The following is a 13,342-nucleotide window of genomic DNA, read 5'->3' as shown; positions in this document are numbered from 1 at the left end:
TGTAGGAATACTTTAATAGTTTTGGTTTCCTTTTATTTATTATTTATTTATTTTTTAAGGTTCCACCTTAGGGGCCTGTTGCGGAGCAAAGGGATTATGTTGTCCTTGATGTTATTTGAATTAGCCAAACATAGACTTCCTGTTCATTCTTGATTATTTTCCATGTCATATATGCCTATAAATATTTTTAAGTGACTCTTTATATTAATGTTTTTTGTTGTTGTTGTTACTTTCTTGTTAACCCGATTATAAACTCCCACGGCAGCAACAGTGCCTTTTTTGCCCTCAGGGTTTTATGTGCTTAAGCAATGGCAGCTCCACATAATGATAGACTATATAATCAAAGAAAGGTAATATTCACGTGACTTTAGAATTAGCATGTAGCTGCATAGAATCGCCTCTGGCTTTACCAGCAGTAGTAAATTTATAGAAGAGAAACAGAAATGCTTTGCTGTTAATTACGGTTAAATAAGAATAGAAGTAAAGGAGAGTATTACCTGCAAATCACCAGAGCAGCTTTCCCCCGTATAAGCAGTTCCTAAAGTGAATGAAAGAAGCTCCCCTTATGTGTCTGCCTACTTTATTCTTCAGTAAGTTTAGCAATTCATCTAGCTATCCTTTATTTGAAATGATTTCCAGATGCCTCCTCATATAAATGGCCGACTTCTGGATATATTCTGGTTCTGGAATGGGCAGATTTCTGATGTGGTTTTGTATATATATATAAACCCGATGAGTTTCTGGCATGTAATTTCTCTAATCGTGGTTACATTGATATTTAAAGTAGGGTTTGACATAGTCTGTCACTTACTGTTGATAAATATTGTTTATTTTCTTCTTAGTTCATTTCATTGATGTGTTAGCTTAAAAGACATTTTCTTTGACAGAAAATGAAGTAATGAAATAATAGTGAAATCGTTCTGCTGTGTCTCTAATTTGTTGATATTTTCCATGTACTTGAAACATGTATGGTATACCTCTTCTTTTTCCTTCTCTGAACCATGGCTAGAAAAAAAGCCCTACTTGTTTCTCTCGTTTACTGTGAGGCATTAGTGATTCTGGGTGTATTCATGTATGCTGCTACCTGTATGTTTTCAAACAATAAGAATTTATTGAAACATGTCAGACATTATACTTTTTCTTCTCCAGTGTTGGAATATAGACTGCAATTAGTTTTTTGGAATGAAATACAGACAAAGCCATAACATCTATAGAACTACATATTACCTTACAATATTTTCTGATACAAAACAGTCTGGAAATATTCTTACAGCGAAATTGCAAATGTATTGATTTACCTTACATTGCAATCTGTCTTAATGGAGCCTTATCACCAGTGTAAGAAATAATTTCTGGGTGTGAATAAGTACACAGTATAAGGTAAACTTTGGTGAAGTAGTCAGTTCTTTTGTCATTTGTTCCCCCTTCACACCCAAAGTGTAGCACTTGACATAGAATCTTTCTTTCTTCATAAAGTCATTCATTTGGAATTCTGCATTGTTGTATGTAGAAAAAGGATATTTTCCGTTTTGTAATATTTTTGTTATATTGGGAATTATATTTCTTTCTAATTTTAAAATGTGGTTTACCATATTCATTTTTTCTGCAACCTTTTCAGGCATTTCCTGCTTATCCAAATTCACCAGTTCAGGTCACCACTGGATATCAGTTGCCTGTATACAATTATCAGGTAATGTAAGAGGTAGTAAAATGGTTAGCTTTCAGGTATTATTGAGGCCTTTAACTTGTTTATAGAAATTTCCTGAATAGTTGGTCATTTTTAACTAGTGAAGTGTCCCTAAAATTTAAGGAAAGACTTAGTGTAGAATGAAGACCTCTGTCTTATTTAGAAGTAATGAAGTAATATTTTGACAGGAATATACTTGGCAATAACATTTGTGTAGAGAGATTTCTGAGATTTGGTGTCCCCTTCTTCATTTCTGGATATAGTTTTCATCTTTGCTGTCAAACAGCTGAATGAAACATCCAAACTGACTTTCATGAATTTTTTTAGGGAGACAGAGTGAAATAAAATTATGATCCACTTTTCAGAGCACAGAATTCCAATTATATTTTCATTTTAGCTGGCTGTTTGACGATAGTCATTCTCAGGATCTCTTCTCAACGATACAAGTATATCTATGACCCATAACTATATCTATGATAATAAACTGAAAGAGCTAGTATTTTTGAGGTTTCCACATTGCCAACTCCCAAAAATTTGTAGAAAGGTGAAGATTCAAATTTAAAGTAACAAGAATGTCATGGACAAGAAACATAAAGTACTTAAGTTTTCCTTTCTGTTACTTTTATTATAATAAAAAAGGAGACAGCTGGATCAGTACTTCAATACTGTCTTTCTCATGTGTGTTTGAAAATGTGCAGGAACAGTTTAATAGTTTTGGTTTCCTTTTTTTTTTTGTTTTTTGTTTTTAAAGATACCACCACAGGGGCCTGTTGGGGAGCAAAGGGATTATGTTGTCCTTGACATTAAGGGAATTAGCCAAACATAGACTTCCTGTTCATTCTTGATTATTTTCCATGTCATATATGCCTATAAATATTTTTAAGTGACTCTTTATATTAATGTTTTTTGTTGTTGTTGTTACTTTCTTGTTAACCCGATTATAAACTCCCAAGGCAGCAACAGTGCCTTTTTTGCCCTCAGGGTTTTATGTGCTTAAGCAATGGCAGCTCCACATAATGATAGACTATATAATCAAAGAAAGGTAATATTCACGTGACTTTAGAATTCGCATATAGCTGCATAGAATCTGCCTCTGGCTTTACCAGCAGTAGTAAATTTATAGAAGAGAAACAGAAATGCTTTGCTGTTAATTACGGTTAAATAAGAATAGAAGTAAAGGAGAGTATTACCTGCAAATCACCAGAGCAGCTTTCCCCCGTATAAGCAGTTCCTAAAGTGAATGAAAGCAGCTCCCCTTATGTGTCTGCCTACTTTATTCTTCAGTAAGTTTAGCAATTCATCTAGCTATCCTTTATTTGAAATGATTTCCAGATGCCTCCTCATATAAATGGCTGACTTCTGGATATATTCTGGTTCTGGAATGGGCAGATTTCTGATGTGGTTTAGTATATATATATAAACCCGATGAGTTTCTGGCATGTAATTTCTCTGATCGTGGTTACATTGATATTTAAAGTAGGGTTTGACATAGTCTGTCACTTACTGTTGATAAATATTGTTTATTTTCTTCTTAGTTCATTTCATTGATGTGTTAGCTTAAAAGACATTTTCTTTGACAGAAAATGAAGTAATGAAATAATAGTGAAATCGTTCTGCTGTGTCTCTAATTTGTTGATATTTTCCATGTACTTGAAACATGTATGGTATACCTCTTCTTTTTCCTTCTCTGAACCATGGCTAGAAAAAAAGCCCTACTTGTTTCTCTTGTTTACTGTGAGGCATTAGTGATTCTGGGTGTATTCATGTATGCTGCTACTTGTATGTTTTCAAACAATAAGAATTTATTGAAACATGTCAGACATTATACTTTTTCTTCTCCAGTGTTGGAATATAGACTGCAATTAGTTTTTTGGAATGAAATACAGACAAAGCCATAACATCTATAGAACTACATATTACCCTACAATATTTTCTGATACAAAACAGTCTGGAAATATTCTTACAGCGAAATTGCAAATGTATTGATTTACCTTACATTGCAATCTGTCTTAATGGAGCCTTATCACCAGTGTAAGAAATAATTTCTGGGTGTGAATAAGTACACAGTATAAGGTAAACTTTGGTGAAGTAGTCAGTTCTTTTGTCATTTGTTCCCCCTTCACACCCAAAGTGTAGCACTTGACATAGAATCTTTCTTTCTTCATAAAGTCATTCATTTGGAATTCTGCATTGTTGTATGTAGAAAAAGGATATTTTCCGTTTTGTAATATTTTTGTTATATTGGGAATTATATTTCTTTCTAATTTTAAAATGTGGTTTACCATATTCATTTTTTCTGCAACCTTTTCAGGCATTTCCTGCTTATCCAAATTCACCAGTTCAGGTCACCACTGGATATCAGTTGCCTGTATACAATTATCAGGTAATGTAAGAAGTAGTAAAATGGTTTGCTTTCAGGTATTATTGAGGCCTTTAACTTGTTTATAGAAATTTCCTGAATAGTTGGTCATTTTTAACTAGTGAAGTGTCCCTAAAATTTAAGGAAAGACTTAGTGTAGAATGAAGACCTCTGTCTTATTTAGAAGTAATGAAGTAATATTTTGACAGGAATATACTTGGCAATAACATTTGTGTAGAGAGATTTCTGAGATTTGGTGTCCCCTTCTTCATTTCTGGATATAGTTTTCATCTTTGCTGTCAAACAGCTGAATGAAACATCCAAACTGACTTTCATGAATTTTTTTAGGGAGACAGAGTGAAATAAAATTATGATCCACTTTTCAGAGCACAGAATTCCAATTATATTTTCATTTTAGCTGGCTGTTTGACGATAGTCATTCTCAGGATCTCTTCTCAACGATACAAGTATATCTATGACCCATAACTATATCTATGATAATAAACTGAAAGAGCTAGTATTTTTGAGGTTTCCACATTGCCAACTCCCAAAAATTTGTAGAAAGGTGAAGATTCAAATTTAAAGTAACAAGAATGTCATGGACAAGAAACATAAAGTACTTAAGTTTTCCTTTCTGTTACTTTTATTATAATAAAAAAGGAGACAGCTGGATCAGTATTTCAATACTGTCTTTCTCATGTGTGTTTGAAAATGTGTAGGAACAGTTTAATAGTTTTGGTTTCCTTTTTTTTTTTTTGTTTTTTTTTTTTAAAGATACCACCATAGGGGCCTGTTGGGGAGCAAAGGGATTATGTTGTCCTTGACATTAAGGGAATTAGCCAAACATAGACTTCCTGTTCATTCTTGATTATTTTCCATGTCATATATGCCTATAAATATTTTTAAGTGACTCTTTATATTAATGTTTTTTGTTGTTGTTGTTACTTTCTTGTTAACCCGATTATAAACTCCCAAGGCAGCAACAGTGCCTTTTTTGCCCTCAGGGTTTTATGTGCTTAAGCAATGGCAGCTCCACATAATGATAGACTATATAATCAAAGAAAGGTAATATTCACGTGACTTTAGAATTCGCATATAGCTGCATAGAATCTGCCTCTGGCTTTACCAGCAGTAGTAAATTTATAGAAGAGAAACAGAAATGCTTTGCTGTTAATTACGGTTAAATAAGAATAGAAGTAAAGGAGAGTATTACCTGCAAATCACCAGAGCAGCTTTCCCCCGTATAAGCAGTTCCTAAAGTGAATGAAAGCAGCTCTCCTTATGTGTCTGCCTACTTTATTCTTCAGTAAGTTTAGCAATTCATCTAGCTATCCTTTATTTGAAATGATTTCCAGATGCCTCCTCATATAAATGGCTGACTTCTGGATATATTCTGGTTCTGGAATGGGTAGATTTCTGATGTGATTTAGTATATATATATAAAGCCCGTGAGTTTCTGGCATGTAATTTCTCTGATCCTGGTTACATTGATATTTAAAGTAGGGTTTGACATACTCTATCACTTACTGGTGATAAATAACGTTTATATTCTTCTTAGTTCATTTTGTTGATGAGTTCGCTTAAAAGACATTTTCTTTGACGGAAAATGTAGTAACAAAATAATAGTGAAATAGTTCTGCAGTGTTTCTAATTTGTTGATATTTTCCATGTACTTGAAACATGTATGGTATACCTCTTCTTTTTCCTTCTCTGAACCATGGCTAGAAAAAAAGCCCTACTTGTTTCTCTCGTTTACTGTGAGGCATTAGTGATTCTGGGTGTATTCATGTATGCTGCTACCTGTATGTTTTCAAACAATAAGAATTTATTGAAACATATAAGACATTATACTTTCTCTTCTCCAGTATTGGATTACAGACTGCACTGAGTTTTTTGGAATGAAGTACAGACAAAGCCATAACATCTATAGAACTACATTTTACCCTATAATATTGTCTGATACAAAACAGTCTAGAAATATTCTTACAGCAAAATTGCAAATGTATTAATTTAACTTACATTGCAATCTGTCTTAATGGAGCCTTATCACCAGTGTAAGAAATAACTGCTGAGTGTGAATAAGTACACAGTATAAGCTAAACTTTGGTGAAGTAGTCAATTCTTTTTTTTTTTTAATTATGCTTTAAGTTTTAGGGTACATGTGCACATTGTGCAGGTTAGTTCCATTTGTATACATGTGCCATGCTGGTGCTCTGCACCCGCTAACTGGTCATCTAGCATTAGGTATATCTCCCAATGCTATCCCTCCCCCCTCCCCCCACCCCACAACAGTCCCCAGAGTGTGATATTTCCCTTCCTGTGTCCATGTGATCTCATTGTTCAATTCCCACGTATGAGTGAGAATATGCGGTGTTTGGGTTTTTTTCTTGCGATAGTTTACTGAGAATGATGATTTCCAATTTCATCCATGTCCCTACAAAGGACATGAACTCATCATTTTTTATGGCTGCATAGTATTCCATGGTGTATATGTGCCACATTTTCTTATTCCAGTCTATCATTGTTGGACATTTGGGTTGGTTCCAAGTCTTTGCTATTGTGAATAATGCCGCAATAAACATACCTGTGCATGTGCCTTTATAGCAGCATGATTTATACTCCTTTGGGTATATACCCAGTAATGGGATGGCTGGGTCAAATGGTATTTCCAGTTCTAGATCCCTGAGGAATCGCCACACTGACTTCCACAATGGTTGAACTAGTTTACAGTCCCACCAGCAGTGTAAAAGTGTTCCTATTTCTCCACGTCTTCTCCAGCACCTGTTGTTTCCTGACTTTTAAATGATTGCCGTTCTAACTGGTGTGAGATGGTATCTCATTGTGGTTTTGATTTGCATTTCTCTGATGGCCAGTGATGATGAGCATTTTTTCATGTGTTTTTTGGCTGCATAAATGTCTTCTTTTGAGAAATGTCTGTTCATGTCCTTCACCCACTTTTTGATGAGGTTGTTTGTTTTTTCTTGTAAATTTGTTTTAGCTCATTGTAGATTCTGGATATTAGCCCTTTGTCAGATGAGTAGGTTGTGAAAATTTTCTCCCATTTTGTAGGTTGCCTGTTCACTCTGATGGTAGTTTCTTTTTCTGTGCAGAAGCTCTTGAGTTTAATTAGATCCCATTTGTCAATTTTGTCTTTTGTTGCCATTGCTTTTGGTGTTTTAGACGTGAAGTCCTCGCCTGTGCCTATGTCCTGAATGATAATGCCTAGGTTTTCTTCTAGGGTTTTTATGGTTTTACGTCTAACGTTTAAGTCTTTAATCCATCTTGAATTGATTTTTGTATAAGGTGTAAGGAAGGGATGCAGTTTCAGCTTTCTACATATGGCTAGCCAGTTTTCCCAGCACCATTTATTAAATAGGGAATCCTTTCCCCATTGCTTGTTTTTCTCAGGTTTGTCAAAGATCAGATAGTTGTAGATATGCGGCGTTATTTCTGAGGGCTCTGTTCTGTTCCATTGATCTATATTTCTGTTTTGGTACCAGTACCATGCTGTTTTGGTTACTGTAGCCTTGTAGTATAGTTTGAAGTCAGGTCGTGTGATGCCTCCAGCTTTGTTCTTTTGGCTTAGGATTGACTTGGCAATGCGGGCTCTTTTTTGGTTCCATATGAACTTTAAAGTAGTTTTTTCCAATTCTGTGAAGAAAGGCATTGGTAGCTTGATGGGGATGGCATTGAATCTGTAAATCACCTTGGGCAGTATGGCCATTTTCACGATATTGATTCTTCCTACTCATGAGCATGGAATGTTCTTCCATTTGTTTGTATCCTCTTTTATTTCCTTGAGCAGTGGTTTGTAGTTCTCCTTGAAGAGGTCCTTCACATCCCTTGTAAGTTGATTTCCTAGGCATTTTATTCTCTTTGAAGCAATTGTGAATGGGAGTTCACTCATGATTGGGCTCTCTGTTTGTCTGTTGTTGGTGTATAAGAGTGCTTGTGATTTTTGTACATTGATTTTGTATCCTGAGACATTGCTGAAGCTGCTTATCAGCTTAAGGAGATTTTGGGCTGAGACAATGGGGTTTTCTAGATATATAATCATGTCGTCTGCAAACAGGGACCATTTGACTTCTTCCTTTCCTAATTGAATACCCTTTATTTCCTTCTCCTGACTAATTGCCCTGGCCAGAACTTCCAACACTATGTTGAATAGGAGTGGTGAGAGAGGGCATCCCTCTCTTGTGCCAGTTTTCAAAGGGAATGCTTCCAGTTTTTGCCCATTCAGTATGATATTGGCTGTGGGTTTGTCATAGATAGCTCTTACTATTTTGAAATACGTCCCATCAATACCTAATTTATTGAGAGTTTTTAGCATGAAGGGTTGTTGAATTTTGTCAAGGGCTTTTTCTGCATCTATTGAGATAATCATGTGTTTTTTGTCTTTGGTTCTGTTTATATGCTGGATTACATTTATTGATTTGCGTATATTGCACCAGCCTTGCATCCCAGCGATGAAACCCACTTGATCATGGTGGATAAGCTTTTTGATGTGCTGCTGGATTCGTTTTGCCAGTATTTTATTGAGGATTTTTGCATCAATGTTCATCAAGGATATTGGTCTAAAATTCCCTTTTTTGGTTGTGTCTCTGCCTGGCTTTAGTATCAGAATGATGCTGGCCTCATAAAATGAGTTAGGGAGGATTCCGTCTTTTTCTGTTGATTGGAATAGTTTCAGAAGGAATGGTACCAGTTCCTCCTTGTACCTCTGGTAGAATTCGGCTGTGAATCCATCTGGTCCAGGACTCTTTTTGGTTGGTGAGCTATTGATTATTGCCACAATTTCAGCTCCTGTTATTGGTCTATTCAGAGATTCAACTTCTTCCTGGTTTAGTCTTGGGAGAGTGTATGTGTCGAGGAGTTTATCCATTTCTTCTAGATTTTCTAGTTTATTTGCATAGAGGTGTTTGTAGTATTCTCTGATGGTAGTTTGTATTTCTGTGGGATCGGTGGCGATATCCCCTTTATCATTTTTTATTGCGTCTATTGGATTCTTCTCTCTTTTTTTCTTTATTAGTCTTGCTAGCGGTCTATCAGTTTTGTTGATCCTTTCAAAAAACCAGCTCCTGGATTCATTAATTTTTTGAAGGGTTTTTTGTGTCTCTATTTCCTTCAGTTCTGCTCTGATTTTAGTTATTTCTTGCCTTCTGCTAGCTTTTGAATGTGTTTGCTCTTGCTTTTCTAGTTCTTTTAATTGTGATGTTAGGGTGTCAATTTCGGATCTTTCCTGCTTTCTCTTGTGGGCATTTAGTGCTATAAATTTCCCTCTACACACTGCTTTGAATGCGTCCCAGAGATTCTGGTACGTTGTGTCTTTGTTCTCGTTGGTTTCAAAGAACATCTTTATGTCTGCCTTCATTTTGTTATGTACCCAGTAGTCATTCAGGAGCAGGTTGTTCAGTTTCCATGTAGTTGAGTGGTTTTGAGTGAGATTCTTAATCCTGAGTTCTAGTTTGATTGCACTGTGGTCTGAGAGATAGTTTGTTATAATTTCTGTTCTTTTACATCTGCTGAGGAAAGCTTTACTTCCCAGTATGTGGTCAATTTTGGAATAGGTGTGGTGTGGTGCTGAAAAAAATGTATATTCTGTTGATTTGGGGTGAAGAGTTCTGTAGATGTCTATTAGGTCCACTTGGTGCAGAGCTGAGTTCAATTCCTGGGTATCCTTGTTGACTTTCTGTCTCGTTGATCTGTCTAATGTTGACAGTGGGGTGTTAAAGTCTCCCATTATTAATGTGTGGGAGTCTTAAGTCTCTTTGTAGGTCACTCAGGACTTGCTTTATGAATCTTGGTGCTCCTGTATTGGGTGCATATATATTTAGGATAGTTAGCTCTTCTTGTTGAATTGATCCCTTTACCATTATGTAATGGCCTTCTTTGTCTCTTTTGATCTTTGTTGGTTTAAAGTCTGTTTTATCAGACACTAGGATTGCAACCCCTGCCTTTTTTTGTTTTCCATTGGCTTGGTAGATCTTCCTCCAACCTTTTATTTTGAGCCTATGTGTGTCTCTGCACGTGAGATGGGTTTCCTGAATACAGCACACTGATGGGTCTTGACTCTTTATCCAGTTTGCCAGTCTGTGTCTTTTAATTGGAGCATTTAGTCCATTGGCATTTAAAGTTAATATTGTTATGTATGAATTTGATCCTGTCATTATGATGTTAGCTGGTTATTTTGCTCGTTAGTTGATGCAGTTTCTTCCTAGTCTCGATGGTCTTTACATTTTGGCATGATTTTGCGGCGGGTTGTACCGGTTGTTCCTTTCCATGTTTAGTGCTTCCTTCAGGAGCTCTTATAAGGCAGGCTTGGTGGTGACAAAATCTCTCAGCATTTGCTTGTCTGTAAAGTATTTTATTTCTCCTTCGCTTATGAAGCTTAGTTTGGCTGGATATGAAATTCTGGGTTGAAAATTATTTTCTTTAAGAATGTTGAATATCGGCCCCCACTCTCTTCTGGCTTGTAGGGTTTCTGCCGAGAGATCCGCCGTTAGTCTGATGGGCTTCCCTTTGAGGGTAACCCGACCTTTCTCTCTGGTTGCCCTTAACATTTTTTCCTTCATTTCAACTTTGGTGAATCTGACAATTATGTGTCTTGGAGTTGCTCTTCTCGAGGAGTATCTTTGTGGCGTTCTCTGTATTTCCTGAATCTGAACGTTGGCCTGCCTTGCTAGATTGGGGAAGTTCTCCTGGATAATATCCTGCAGAGTGTTTTCCAGCTTGGTTCCATTCTCCCCATCACTTTCAGGTACACCAAGCAGACGTGGATTTGGTCTTTTCACATAGTCCCATATTTCTTGGAGGCTTTGCTCATTTCTTTTTATTCTTTTTTCTCCAAACTTCCCTTCTCGCTTCATTTCATTCATTTCATCTTCCATTGCTGATACCCTTTCTTCCAGTTGATCGCATCAGCTCCTGAGGCTTCTGCATTCTTTACGTAGTTCTCGAGCCTTGGTTTTCAGCTCCATCAGCTCCTTTAAGCACTTCTCTGTATTGGTTATTCTAGTTATACATTCTTCTAAATTTTTTTCAAAGTTTTCAACTTCTTTGCCTTTGGTTTGAATGTCCTCCCGTAGCTCAGAGTAATTTGATCGTCTGAAGCCTTCTTCTCTCAGCTCGTCAAAGTCATTCTCCATCCAGCTTTGTTCCGTTGCTGGTGAGGAACTGCGTTCCTTTGGAGGAGGAGAGGCGCTCTGCGTTTTAGAGTTTCCAGTTTTTCTGCTCTGTTTTTTCCCCCTCTTTGTGGTTTTATCTACTTTTGGTCTTTGATGATGGTGATGTACAGATGGGTTTTTGGTGTGGATGTCCTTTCTGTTTGTTAGTTTTCCTTCTAACAGACAGGACCCTCAGCTGCAGGTCTGTTGGAATACCCTGCCGTGTGAGGTGTCAGTGTGCCCCTGCTGGGGGGTGCCTCCCAGTTAGGCTGCTCGGGGGTCAGGGATCAGGGACCCACTTGAGGAGGCAGTCTGCCCGTTCTCAGATCTCCAGCTGCGTGCTGGGAGAACCACTGCTCTCTTCAAAGCTCTCAGACAGGGACATTTAAGTCTGCAGAGGTTACTGCTGTCTTTTTGTTTGTCTGTGCCCTGCCCCTAGAGGTGGAGCCTACAGAGGCAGGCAGGCCTCCTTGAGCTGTGGTGGGCTCCACCCAGTTGGAGCTTCCCTGAGGCTTTGTTTACCTAATCAAGCCGGGGCAATGGGGGGGGCGCCCCTCCCCCAGCCTCGCTGCCGCCTTGCAGTTTGATCTCAGACTGCTGTGCTAGCAATCAGCGAGACTCCCTGGGCGTAGGCCCCTCCGAGCCAGGTGTGGGATATAATCTCGTGGTGTGCCGTTTTTTAAGCCCATCGGAAAAGCGCAGTATTCGGGTGGGAGTGACAGGATTTCCCAGGTGCCATCCGTCACCCCTTTCTTTGACTCAGAAGGGAACTCCCTGACCCCTTGCGCTTCCCAAGTGAGGCAATGCCTCGCCCTGCTTCGGCTCGCACACGGTGCGTGCACCCACTGACCTGCGCCCACTGTCTGGCACTCCCTAGTGAGATGAACCCGGTACCTCAGATGGAAATGCAGAAATCACCCCTCTTCTGCGTCGCTCAAGCTGGGAGCTGTAGACTGGAGCTGTTCCTATTCGGCCATCTTGGCTCCTCCCCCTGCTTTTTTTTTTTTTTTAAGATGCCACCATAGGGGACTGTTGGGGAGCAAAGGGATTATGTTGTCCTTGACGTTAAGTGAATTAGCCAAACATACAGTTCCTGTTCATTCCTCATTTTTTTCCACGTCGTATATGCCTATAAATATTTTAAAGTGATTTTTATATTAATGTTTTATTTTATTTTTTCACTTTCTTGTTAACCGGATTATAAACTCCCACGGCAGCAACAGTGCCTTTTTTTGCCCTCAGGTTTTTATTTGCTTAAGCAATGGCAGGTCCACTTAATGATAGACTATATAATCAAAGAAAGGAAGTATTCATGTGGCTTTGGAGTTAGCATGCATCTGGGTAGATTCTGCCTCTGGCTTTACCAGCAATAGAAAATTTGTAGAAGAGAGACAGAAATGCTTTGCTGTTAATTGCGCTTAAATAAGAATAGGAGTAAACGAGAGTATTACCTCGAAAGCACCAGAGCTGCTTTCCCCCTTATAACCAGTTCCTAAAGTGAATGAAAGCAGCTCTCCTTATGTGTCTGCCTACTTCATTCTTCAGTAAGTTTAACAGTTCATCTAGCTACCCTTTATTTGAAGTGATTTCCAGATGCCTCCTCATATAAATTGCTGACTTCTGGATATATTCTGGTTCGGGAATGGGTAGATTTCGATGTCCTTTAGTATATGTATAAATCCCGTGAGCTTCTTGCATCTAATTTCTCTGATCCTGCTTACACTGATATTTAAAGTACGTTTTGACATACTCCATCACTTAATGTTGATAAAGGACGTTTATATTCTTCTGAGTTCGTTTTATTTATGTGTTAGCTTTAAAGACATTTTCTTTGATGGAAAATGAAGTAACAAAATAATAATGAAATAGTTCTGCAGTGTCTCTAATTTTTTGATGTTTTCCGTGTACTTGAAACATGTACGGTATACCTCTTTTATTCCTTCTCTGAAGAATGGCTAGAAAAAAAGCCCTAGTTATTTCTGTCATTTACTGTGAGGCATTACTGAATCTGGGGGTAGTCATGTATGCTGCTACCTGTATGTTTTCAAACAATAAGAATTTATTGAAACATATAAGACATTATACTTTCTCTTCTCCAGTATTGGATCATAGACTGCACTGAGTTTTTCGGAA

General features: G+C 37.6%; 1 protein-coding gene across 1 annotated transcript in view; it reads left to right on the top strand.

The window, feature by feature from the left end:
* The window catches only part of LOC129395530 (deleted in azoospermia protein 2), a 46,131-nt gene that overhangs the window by 19,178 nt on the left and 13,611 nt on the right, over nucleotides 1–13,342 (top strand). Inside the window, 2 exon segments of the mRNA XM_063602083.1 lie at nucleotides 1,619–1,690; nucleotides 3,999–4,070. Of these exon segments, the coding sequence (XP_063458153.1) occupies nucleotides 1,619–1,690; nucleotides 3,999–4,070 (144 nt within the window).

This window comes from Pan paniscus, chromosome Y, assembly GCF_029289425.2.
Source record: "Pan paniscus chromosome Y, NHGRI_mPanPan1-v2.0_pri, whole genome shotgun sequence".
Taxonomy (NCBI): Eukaryota; Metazoa; Chordata; class Mammalia; order Primates; family Hominidae; genus Pan; species Pan paniscus.
The sequence above is the reverse complement of the archived record's forward strand: the minus strand, read 5'-3'. Positions and strand labels throughout refer to the sequence as shown.